This window comes from Camelus ferus, chromosome 4 (genome assembly GCF_009834535.1).
Source record: "Camelus ferus isolate YT-003-E chromosome 4, BCGSAC_Cfer_1.0, whole genome shotgun sequence".
Classification (NCBI taxonomy): domain Eukaryota; kingdom Metazoa; phylum Chordata; class Mammalia; order Artiodactyla; family Camelidae; genus Camelus; species Camelus ferus.
The window spans coordinates 34,692,031-34,705,133 of NC_045699.1; the positions used below are offsets into that span (position 1 = coordinate 34,692,031).

General features: G+C 34.2%; 1 protein-coding gene across 10 annotated transcripts in view; it reads left to right on the forward strand.

The window, feature by feature from the left end:
* C4H9orf135 (chromosome 4 C9orf135 homolog) overlaps positions 1-13,103 on the forward strand; it is a 240,842-nt gene that overhangs the window by 88,305 nt on the left and 139,434 nt on the right. For all 10 annotated transcript variants that reach the window (XR_004319249.1, XR_004319252.1, XR_004319251.1 and 7 more), the window contains one exon: positions 6,864-6,921. Coding sequence is in view for 6 of the 10 variants with exons in the window: in XM_032477817.1 (XP_032333708.1) it covers positions 6,864-6,921 (58 nt within the window). In the remaining 4 variants the exon portion in view is untranslated. The remainder of the gene's footprint in view (positions 1-6,863; positions 6,922-13,103) is intronic.

The following is a 13,103-nucleotide window of genomic DNA, read 5'->3' on the forward strand; positions in this document are numbered from 1 at the left end:
AATTTTAAGCCTGAATTTATTTTCAAATATTTATTGGCAATTCTGGTTTCTTCTGTGAACTGACTAGGTATTTTTAAAAATCTACTTTTCTGTGGGATTTTGTCTTTTATTGATTTAAAAGAATTTTTTTATTCTGGGTACTAATGTTAATTTGGTTAATTTTGTAATGTCTTCTTTAATCTATTCTCTTGTAACTCTGTTTATATTGTCTTTTGAGCAATAGAAGTTTTAAATTATAATTTAATCAAGACCTATACATAAAATGTCAAACAGTAAACCTTTTACAAATTTTATGTGTTTGTATACATATATACACATACACATATGTAACATATATTGAGTCATCCATCTATAAATAAAGGAGTTATTATATGTCCTTCAAAAATTTTATAATTTTCTCCTTATATTGCAATTTTAAGTTGGATATTATCATTTTATGCTTTCTAATTTTGTGTTGCTGGTGTATGGGTATGATATTTTTGTATATTGATCTTGTATCCAACAACCTTCCTGAAACTTCCCTATTTCTGTGATTTGTAGATTCTCTTGGATATTCTAAATGTACAACCTTATCATCTGTGGAAAATGAAAATATTGTTCTTCTATTCCAGCTATTATACTTGTGCTTCTTTTTCTTGTTTTATTGTATTTGATAGAATCTCCAGTACATCATTGAATAGTAATGCTGGTAGACAATTTCTGTGACTATTTAGGAAAATGTTTCTGGGGAAGATTTTCATCAGCTTAGTTTTTATTCTCATTTATCATTTTCTTCTCATAGTAATGTTGCCTTTTTCTGTTCACTTTAACTATGTTGAATTTTCCTAGACTAGCAACAATCTGGTAATTAATTGTACAGAAGGGGAATGAAAAATTTAGAGTTTCCTCAATATCGTGGTTCAAGAGTGCCCTCTTCTGTTGAATCAGTGAAGTGAACTTTATTTCATTAATGGCATCTCTTTTTTAGAAGAGTAACTTCTGGGCTTGATTTCCTCTTTTTCTTTTCCTTGCTAGTTCCCCAGAGAGAGCACCTTCCCAAGACTGCTATTGTGGTCTTGCATACTTTGTCTTTTTTCTTGGAAGGCCAATATTCAAATCCTCTAGTCTCAGACTTGTTCTTAGTATTTCCCCATCAGGGAAGGATGCCCTCTTTCTGGAAGTCATGCCTCTGTGTTTCATCCCCACCTGGGACTTGCCATTCTCTCTTCTCTTCCATGTAATCCCTGCCTGATTTTGCTCTAGCATGGACTCCAGATCTGGCTCTACTAATTCTGGATTGTTCTCCCACCTATGTGTAAACAAAAGTTTGCAGTCTTCTCTAGCCTCTGTTATGCTCTATACATGGATGATTGTGTGATTTTGTTTGCTTTGCTGTTGATCTGTATGGTTTTGGAGGATGTATGTAGAGATTTAGATTTAAGAAACCAAAGGATCTAGGCATGTGCAACGGTCTTCCTCTATGACTGCGAATTTGTCATTTAATCTTTGTGATTCTGTCTTTTCTTTTTTTTTGCCTTACATAGTCTATGTGTTGTTAGGTTTATTGATTTAGGATTGTTGTATCTTGGTGATTTGTTCCTTTTATCAGTAGGTAATGATCTGTATAACTAATAATTTTTGATTCATTGTCGATGACATACAATATTAATGTAAGAGCACTTATTTGCTTTTGGTTAATATTTGCTGGATATATCTTTTTATATCCATTTACTTTCAAACTTTCTTTGAAAACAATTTTATTTTAGGTGTAAAAGCATAGAGTTAGGGAGGAGATCAACCAAGATGGCAGAGTAGGAGGATGTGGAACACACCTACCCCCATGAACACATCAAAAATACATCTACATGTGGAACAATTCTCACTGGATACTAAATGTAAACTGGCAGAAAGACCTCTGTACAACCAAAGCTGTAAGAAAGGTCCACGTGTAATTGGATAGGAAGGGAAGAAAAGCAATCAAATTGGGACTTGTGCTTCTGGGAGGGGACTCAGAAGAAAAGGAAGATTACACAGGTGGAGACCTGCCCTGGAGACTGAGCCGTTCAAGCCACAGATGGGGTACCTCAGTCCTGGGGTCTGAAAAAGAGGGAGATATGCCCTCTTGGCTGGTTGGAGGACCGCTGGGACTAACAAGATGAGGCAGAGTGGAGAAAGCAAATTGAGGACTGCTCTAGTGGCTGCTGGGTTTCCTACAACCACCTCGGCACATGTACCAGCCTGAGCTGAGCTAACATTCTAGCCTCACTTATTCCACATCACTGGGTGGTACTTGCAAATGAAAATGGAAACATAACTTTCCAAAATTTACAGGATGCATCAAAAGCGATTCTAAGAGGAAAGTTTATAGTGATACAGGTCTTCCTCAAGAAACAAGAAAAATCTCAAAATCCTAACCTACCATTTAAAGGAATTAGAAAAAGAAGAGTAAACAAAGCCCAAAGTCAGCAGGAGGAAGGAAATAATAAGGATCAGAAAGGAAATAAATAAAATAGAGAACAAAAAAACAACAGGAAAGATCAATGAAACAAAGAGGTGTTTTTCTGAGAAGATAAACAAAATGGATAAACTTCTATCTAGGCTCACCAAGAAGGAAAAGGAGAGGACTCAATAAACAAAATAAGAAATGAACTAAGAGACATAACAACCGATATAACAGATGTACAAAAAAAACTATAAGAGAATGTTATGAGCAGTTGTATGCCAACCAGTTGGACAGCCTAGAATAAACAGATGAATTTCCAGAAATGTACACCCTGCTAAGACTGAATCAAGAAGAAACAGACAATTTGAACAGAGTGATCACTAGTGGTAAAATTGAATTTGTTTATCTATTCTTTCTCTTTCTTTCTTTCTTTCTTTCTTTCTTTCTTTCTTTCTTTCTTTCTTTCTTTCTTTCTATCTATCTACCTATCTACCTATCTACCTACCTACCTACCTACCTACCTACTTACCTATCTATGACTATCTCCCAGCACAAAAGTCCAGGACCAGATGACTTCACAAAGGAATTCTTTCAAACTCATGAAGAAGAACATCAATCGATGTGCTACACCACATTAACAAAAGGAGGGATAAAAACCACATGATCATCTCAATAGACACAGAAAAAGCATTTGCCAAAACTCGACATCTATTCATGATAAAAACTCTAATCAAACTTGGTATAGAGGGGACATATCTCAACATAACAAACGCCATTTATGACAAACACACAGCTAACATCAAACTCAGTAGTGAAAAGCTGAAAACCTTGCCTCTAAATTCAGGAACAAGACAAGGATGCCCACTCTTGCCAATTCTGTTTAACACAGTATTGGAGGTCCTAGCCATAGCAGTAATAAAAAAAAAAAAAAAAAAAAAGGAAAAAGAAAAAGAAATAGAAGGCATCCAAATTGGAAGGAAGAAGTAAAACTGTGATGATTTGCAGATGACATGATATTATATAGAGAAAACCCTAAAGTGTCCACCAAAAAACCATTAGAACTGATAAATGAATACACTAAAGTTGCAGGATACAAAATTAATATACAGAAATCTGTTGCTTTTCTATACACTAATAATGAACTATCAGGAAGAGAAAGCAAGAAAAAAGCTCATTTAAAATTGCATCAAAAATTATTAAATGCCTAGAAATAAACTTAACCAAGGAAGTGAAATACCTATACTCTGAAAACTATGAAATATCGATGATGGAGATTGAAGATGATACCAAAAAATTGAAAGACATCCCATGTTCAAGGATTGGAAGAATTAACATGGTTAAAATGGTAATACTACCCAAAGCAAGCCATTAATGCAATCCCAATCAAAATACCCATGACATTTTTCATAGAACTAGAACAAATAATTCTAAAATTTATAGAAAACCACAAAAGACAGCAAATGGCTAAAATGATCTTCAGAAAAAGAGAACAACGCTGGAGGAATCATCTTTCCTGACTTCAGGCTCTACTACAAAGCTACAGTAATCAAAACAGTATGGTACTGGCACAAAAACAGACACATAGATCAATGGAACAGAATAGAGAGCCCAGAAATAAACCCACACACCTAAGGTCAATTAATCTATGACAAAGGAGGCAAGAATATACAAGGAGAAAGACAGTCTTTTCAATAAGCAGTGCTGAGAAAACTGGACAGCTGCATGTAAAAGACTGAAATTAGAACATTCTCTAACAGCATATAAAAAATAAAGTCAAAATGGATTAGAGACCTAACAGTAAGACCAGATACCATTAAACTCCTAGAGGAAAACATAGGCAGAATGCTCTTTGACATAAATCATAGCAGTATTTCTGGGGGTCTGTCTCCTAAGGCAAAAGAAATAAAAGCAAAAATAAACAAATGGGATCTCATCAAATTTAAACATTTTGCGCAGCAAAAGAAACCACTGACAAAATGAAAAGGCAACCTACTGAATGGGAGAAAATATTTGCAAATGATATGACAAGGGATTAATATCCAAAATATGTAAACAGTTCATACAACTCAATATCAAAAAAACAAACAACCCAATCCAAAAATGGGCAGAAGACCTGAACAGACATTTTCCCAAAGAAGACATATAGATGGTTAACAGGCACATGAAAAGATGCTCAATGTTGCTAATTATTAGAGAAATGCAAATCAAAACAATGAGATATTACCACACCTGTCAGAATGGCTATAATTGAAAAAGAGCACCAATAACAAATATTTGGTGAGGATGTGAAGAAAAGGGAACCCTTTTACACTGTTGATGGGAATGCAAATTGGTTCAAATACTGTGAAAACAGTATGGAGATTCCTTAAAAAACTAAAAATAGAGCTACCATATGGTCCAGCAATTCCACTCCAGAATATATTAAGAAAAAAACCACTAATTTAAAAAGATTCATGCACCCTAATGTTCATAGCAACACTATTTTCAATAGCCAAGATATGGGAGCAACCAAAGTATCTATCAACAGACTAATGGATAAGGATGTGGTGTATATACAATGGTATATTTTACTCAGCCAAAGAAAGAATGTAATCTGCCATTTGCAGTGCCGTGGATGGACCTAGAGAATATTAGGCTTAGTGAAAGAAGTCAGAGAAAGACAAATACTGTATAATATCACTTATATGCAGAATCTAAAAAATAAAACAAACAAATGTATATAGTAAAACAGAAACAATTGGGTGGGGGTTAGGGGAGGGGCAGATAGGGGTATGAGACTGATATAAACTACTATATGTAAAATAAGCAATAAGGATATATTCTGCCACATAGGGATTTATAGCCATTATTTTGTAATGACTTTGAATGGAGTATAATCTATAAAAATACTGAATCACTGTGCTGTACACCTGAAACTAATATAATATTGTAAATCAACTATACTTCAAAAACAAAAACCAAAAAAAGCATAGAGTTAGACTGTATAAAACAAGTTCATGTTCAGTTTGTGTCTGAGAAAATACTTTCACTGATGGGTTTAAACCCTTTACTCTCATTGTGATTGCAAAGGTATTTAATTTTATTTTTATAACTTTAGTTTGTCTTGTGAACAGAAATGATTTTTGTCTCTTCCTTTTCTTCTCCTTTCCTGCTTTCTATTAGATTGGTCTCTAAAAATAATATCCTATTTGCTGGTTTGAAGGCTACATTTCTAATTTTTTTTCTTTTAATTGCCAGTAGTCAGGCTTTTAGTGTGCATCAGAATCCCCTAAAGGGCTTGTTAAAACACAGATTACTAGGCCCACCCCCAGAGTTTCAGTAGATCTGGGGTGGCATCCAAGTATTGGCATTTCTTATAAGTTCCCAGATAATGTTAATGCTGCCCCTCTGGAAATCACACCTCAATAGTCCAGCAGCAATTGGTGGTTACCACGAAGTAAATATTAGCACCCATACCCAATAACTGTTAGTTGACTTGCTAGTTACTTTGGAATTCTTTTACTTATTGAATTCTCTACTTTCCCGCTAGCTAAACCATGTGTTAAAATATTTAGATTTTCTTGTACCCAATATTTTTAGGTGTGCAATTCTCAGAAGTGTTTTTTGACCATCTAATCCCATAATATTGCCAGGAACAAAAGGACTTTAATTTCTCATAGGATAATAATTTTTCCCCCCTGTTCTGAGCGCCAAACAGAGAGAAACTTTCTTGCAAGTTTCCCTGGTCTCATGGCTGGAGTTTCTTTGGTCTCTTTTATATGGAGGTATATAGCCTTTACAGACTCCTGACTATAAGTAGAAGTTTAGCTGTGTGCCTTCTATGAACACAAGGCCATGCCCCCTGCCTTTGATAGGCAGTTCAACTCCAGCTTTGAGCCTTAGGACATCAGCTTATGGCTTCCCATTCTGAGTATCCTTTCATTTCTAGCACCACAGGGTTTCCCTTTTGAGTTTGGCTGTGCTTGTAGACTTTGGGAAGGGAGGATGTATTTCATCCAGCATTTCTATGTGCTTACTGGGGTGGAGGTTGGGGAAGCTATGCAATCTCAGTCCACCTGGTTGTCTTCTCTTATCTTTTCAGTTGTCATCTAGCAGAGAACACATGGCATAGGGTCAAAAAGGTTTGGGAGGCAGAAAGTGAGTGGAAAAGAGAACCCCAAAGGTCTGGAATGCACCTGAGCTTAGAGACTTAGGGTTGGCAGCGTATTGTTAGTACAGAAGAATAGTAGGTGGTGCAGAATTTCAAGTAATTAAAGGAAGGGCATTCTGGTAGTGGTAGGTAATGCTATAAATGAGGGCTTGGAATTTTTAAATTTTTAAATTTTTTTAGAACTAATCTTCCCTGAAATGTTTTTATTTCATATAAAGTATATACTACGAAATTTAAAATATTTTTCTTTTGGAGTCATTCTTTTCTTAACTATTGCCTTACCCTTCTTAGGTATACATTGACAACATATGCTGAAGAATATGCTCCACCATATGAATATCAGCCACTTGTGAGTATAAGAGCTGAAAAGCCATATTCTAATATTTATTAAAATGATTCTTTACATCTAATGTAAATAGTCAAGCTTGAGAAGAAAGGACAAATTGCTGAGATTTATTATGTTTTATATTTATTTAGAGAGATTAACTTTTGTGGGAGTCAATGGAATATTTTATGATTATAATTTATTTGGGGAATTAGTTTATAGATATCAGGGAGAAAATATTGCATTGTCCAAAATACTTTCTTCCTCATCTTGTTTTATTGACCTGCTCTCTAAATTCAGTTTATCTTGAATAAAAACCTACCTTTCTATTCATTTGTATTGCATCAGCACATGAAAATAGTGGTTTAATTTAGCTCTGGGAAATATGTATGTTGATAAAACATGTCCAGTTTACAGCTTCAATATACTTGTACTTAAAAAATTATACAATGAAAACAAAACAAGGCTGCTTCCTATTACTCGGGTTCTGAAAGTCTTAACCAGTGCAATAGATAAGAGACTTAATTATTGAAAAACAAGGAAAAAAGTATTTATTTACAGATAGTATGATTATCTTCTCAGGAGAACCAACATGTTAAAATGAGAAGTAATTAGAATGAATAAGACCATTTAGTAAGGTGACTGAATACAGAATAAGTATATCAAAGATAGTATCTTTCCTTAATATTATTAATAACTGCTTAGTAAACTGTAAAAGAAAAAGCATAAAAATTACTATAGCAACACAAATTTAAAATACTTTACTGAGTAAAATTCCAGATCAAATAAAGATCAATAAAGAAGATGTAGTAGTTTGTCTTCAAAGATGTTGGACAGGCCACTTCTCCGGCAAGAGGTGAATGTTCCTTCATCTTTTGAATCTGGTCTGTCCAGTGACAAATTTGAAGAATAGAACATGGCAAAAGTAGCCCCATGCCAAATCTAGGCTAGCTTTACGAAGACTGCTTCTAACTCTTGGAGCCCTGAACCACTATGCAGGAAATCTAGTCTACTCTGCTGGAGGGAGAGGCCATGAGGAGGAACACTGATGAGCTTAACTTATGAGTGAAGGAGCCATCTTGGACATCCAGCCTAGTGAGCCTGGACTGCAGGTCCAAGTGCCAAATGACTGAAAACCATAAGAGATTCCAAGAAGACAATAATAAATTATAATTTGAAGGCATTAAGTTTTTTTAAAAAATAAATATACACCCAAATGTAACAGAGAGAATTTTCCAATACAAGGAAATAACTACCATTTGAGGGGACTGGAAAACTAAATTATAAATTAAATTTATAAATTTAATATAATTACAATAAAAATCCCAATAGATTTTGTTTCTATCAGAACTCAAAGATTCTAAGAATTATTTGAAAATATAAACAGATGAGAATAATCAAAAGCTTTTTTGAAACAGTGGCATAAACAGTTTAGGGAAATAAAGGATTCATGGTACTACCTTCATCATATGTTGTACTCATTTCTTTTTTCTCATTAAAAAAGAAAAGCATTCAAGCTAAAAAAAAAAAGGAAATCGAGAGCCAAGGGTTTTTGCTTTTGAAAACCTTGTTCTATTTTAATAAGTGAGAAGTTTAAATTTAAGTAAATAAAGGCATATAAGATATTTACGTGGAAAAAAAGCATTCAAGCCATTAAAAAATCAAATATGATAGCTTATAGATTAATATGCTTAATATATAAAGTACTCAGACCTATTGGCAGGAAAAATGTTAAAAACTCTAGGGAAATGAGCAAAGGCCATATAAAGACAATTCACAAGCAGGAAATTATTATTGTTAACTAGCTGATAAATATAGGGAAAATCCCAATTTACGTATAATAAAATATATGAATTAAAACCGTAACCTTTTTGCTAATAAAATTGGCAATACTTTAAAAAATGATAATACTCAGTGGAGTGAAGATGGCGTGAAATGGCTACTTTTTTCTATTGCCAGAAATATTGTAAATTGTTTTAGTCTTTCTGAAAAGGAATTTGGCTATATGAATCAAAATACTATTTGATCTAATAATTCTCCTAAGAAGTTTCCCCAAAGAAAAATAATTCAAACTAGAGATAAAATTTATATCCAGAGATACTCATGACTGAATTATTTATTATGGCAAAACTTGGAAAGTACCTAGTGTTTTAACATAAGGTGTAGTACTGTAGGGGTTCAGAATGAGCCTCCCCAAAATGTGTTACTCCTACATGAGGAGTATTTTGAGCTAAAAGCAATTGAGACTCTGTGGGTTCAAGATAAACTGCTGCCTTTCCCTTATCTACCTAGAAGAATTTAAATTGGAACTTTTTCCCAGGAAAAAAAAGTTATTACTGGAGATATATTTTAGCTAAGTGGCCTCATCTATATGGCAAGACAAACGTCTAATTGCCAAATATCTGCTCTTCTTACCGTTCTGTGAACCCTCCTATCCTTGGAAGCCCCAGGCCCCTATCCCATTCCTTAGCTCAGTCTGATATATATACCTCATTTTACCTTTCTGTCTTTAAACCTCTTGTGTATATGGGGGTTCCTGTATGTATGAAATTAAATTAGATTTTCTCTGGTTATCTGTCTCATATCAATTTAATTCTTTAATTCTAGCCAGAAGAACCTAGAAGTGTGAAGTCTTTTTCCTCTCTGACAATACTTATTAATAAGTCATAATCACATGATGAGATACGTTATAGCCTTTGTAAAGTCCATGGATAGTTCTTAGTGTTTTGCTAAATCTTCTTACTTAAGGTCAAGAAAAACATTAAGATACAAAATTGTATGTATATTTTATCTAAACTGTAAAAATATAGAGGGAAAAAAAACCCTGAAGAAACTGTCAAAATGCTAGTGAAGTTGCTCATTGAATGGTAAAAGTCTAGGTGATTTTCTTAATCTTTATACTTTTTAGCATTTTCCAATGCAGCAAGCATGGTGGGCTTATAATCAGAAAAACCACAAAGAAACAAATATATTTTAAAAATGCAATTCAGGCTCATTTCCTCATATACATGGATTTGGCTCCATCTCTGAACAAAAGGAAGTTGCAGGACACATAATTAAAAACTCACAAAATTCAAAGGACTAATTTCCCCATAGGCATATATATAAAAATGTGTCATGCATTCTCAGGGTGCATAAATCTTTAGCTATTGTGTTATATATTCATACTTTTTACTTTTTCAGCATTATTTCTAGTATTTCTCATATTGCCTGTTTCCACATTAACAGCACAGCATTCAGTATGCAATGGCAGTTGTTCGGCTTACATTTAGAGTTTTATTCATCCACTTTTAAGTTCCACGCCAAAATAATTGACTTTGCACTAAAAAATGTTTTAGCACTACTTCTAGCACCCCAATTTAATGAATACTTGCATTACATTGTTATAGAGTACAAAATATTTTAAATTATAATGACAGTAAATGGTTTAATAACAGCAGAATAGTGACTGAACTCTTAGAAGTTACCATGCACATAAACAAATGTGTGATTCGTAAAATACTGACAAAGAAGGAGAATACTTTTTACTTGCTAGAGACTTCACTATGTGGCCTTAGCATAAATACAGTTTCACCATTCACTCAGGCTACCACCATTACAATCATGCAATTCCTGAAGAAATCTTGAAATATTTGGATTCATATTATTTAAAATTTTGTGCATGAATTGAGACTTTATAAATTTTTATATTATGGTCTCTTATATTTGCTTAATTCATATTGCATAAAGTAGGATAGCATTATAAGTAGTCTAAAGGGAATCCAAATTATCCCCCCCATAGCTCTAGACATGAATGAATAAATACAGAATATTAGGAAGTTATGAAATCATTTCCAAGGAGAGAAATGAAAGAGAATGGCAAGCTATGTCTTCAAAACTCCACCTCTTAAAGCTGGGTGCTTATTTTGGCCCACCGCAATTTTGGTGAAAGATACCTTCTCTTAAATTCGTCCCTATCCTTCTCCCAAAGAACAAAAATAAAGGAAAAGTTTCAGAGAAATTGTATTAGAAGATTGGTCTAAGGCTGGCTGTTTGTAGGGTATGTGAGCCTTTGGGACAAAGGAGAAGTGAGCTGAGGATAATGGTGAAGAGTCAACTGAACATAATCAGGCTGAGTAAGGAAAATATTAGTTCAGGCATGGACTAGCAAATGCAGGAAGTTGAAAGGTCCAGGGAATTTTCAAAAAAAAAAGAACAAGCATAGCAGTAGTGAGTAGGCCGTGAGATAGCTAGAAGTATTAGAGGTAATAAGCAAAGGAGATGTCCTGGAATTTATTGGAATTTCAGATGTAGAACAACTCTGGGGAATGACAGATTTCAGGATGTGCATGAGAATGAGTTTCTATAATGGAATCCAAGCCATTGACTTGAAAAGGTGAAAAAATGGTAAGCCAGAGTGTTGGCTAGAGTCTAAATACAGGTGTTGGAAGTCAGCCTACAAGATAGCAGGAAAGAAAGGTAGGGCCAAAGACTGAGTCAAATGACCAGTCCCTCAGGGGGAGCACCTTAGAGGTTAATGGCTCCTCCCAGCCCTGCAACTGGTTTGGAATAAAGTGTGACTTTTGCCAAATTTTTTATCCAGAAAATTAAGGCTGAACTTTACTTTAATTAGGTAATGTTTCAGGGTCCATGATGTGTCTTCATGACTTTTATTTTAGTACTACTTTCTTTGTACTGCATCTTAATGTATCTACTATTTATTTTTTTCTTTTTTGTCCTGTTAAGGTTCTGATTCAGTATCTACTAACAAAAGGTTCTGATTCAGTATCTACTAACAAAAGAATAATGGCCATTTGCTGAATATGCTTGTTTATCTTATTATGTGCTATTGACTGAAATGAAATGAGAGAGAGTTTAGATTCTTCTGCAAATGAGGTAGTGGTGGAGGGTGGAACTGGAGAAGAAGGAAGGGGTCATATGATTGTACCTAGTATTTTTTAACTGGTGTCAAGATGTTCCAAAATGCTGCTACTAGTTAACCGTAGAAACAGCCCTTTATTGCTTGGGTTCAGAAGGATATGGTGGCCTTCTTTGACCTAAATTCATGCCTAAAAGATCTCACTGTGTACTGCACATATGTATGCTGACCTTATACATGTACACATAAGCATGATTTTGTAGCTTATAGGCAAACAGTTCTGATTCTAAATCTCATGACATTCTACCAGCACTAAGACCCCTGCTTCAACCATAGGATCTGCTGGCATGTTGCTCTATAGCTCCACAGGGCTTTCCCAGCTTCCCTCATTGATCTGTATTTAGATAGAGATAGATAGATACATGGGTAAGTTAGATAGTCCATCATAGTCTGTCTCTGTCATCTCTCTCCTTCTGCCTGTCTTCTATTGGTTCTGATTCTCTGGGGACTCTGATTCTCACTGATACAGACAGAAAGATCTTTATGAGCTCTCTGACTCTCAGATTCTATGATTTGATTCTCATTGATTGTTTCTCAATTGTTTCTCTAGTTATTATTTATGACCAAGTAATCTTTTGATTAAGGATCTTGGCAGACATTTAATTCAAGTCTACTTGAAAATTAGGAATAAATATCTTAACTCCCACTCACCTCATGTATCACCAACAGTTGAGAAATTTTGGGCTGTTTCTCTGGAAATTCAGGTTCTCAGTTATTTTTTAGTGTTATATCCTTTCAGTGGAAAGAACCCTATTTCCTCTGCTAGTATACCTTCATCTCATATTGCTTTCTGAAATTAAGTAACCATGACCTCGTTTTGTTTCTGGATTAAGTCACAAAAGCTAAGTTCTACCTCAGAGAATTTGAGATTGTGGGAGATTTTATTTTCTTCCTTTTGATTATTTTTAATTTTTATGGTGAACGTATTTGACTTTTCTAAAGAAGAAAAAGCAAAGAAAAAATTGAAAAATCGAGAACCCTGGACCTCATATTTATACGTAACCATACCATTATAAATATAAAACAGTGGCAGATATCCTCAGAGTGAGGAATAAGAAAATGATATTTATTTTTTATATTAAAATGATAGGACCAATCAAACTTTGTGCATAAGAAAGAAAAATGTGTCAGTAACTAAGGTTTAATAGTGTATTATTATTTAGTTTTTGGTCCTGGCCATTACTAGAGTTTGAGCGATATTAATCTTTAAAAGTCAGCTTATTTTGTGATGTGATTGTCTGTAGAGATCTCTATATTTTTCTTTGTGATGACTGGATTATAATGATAG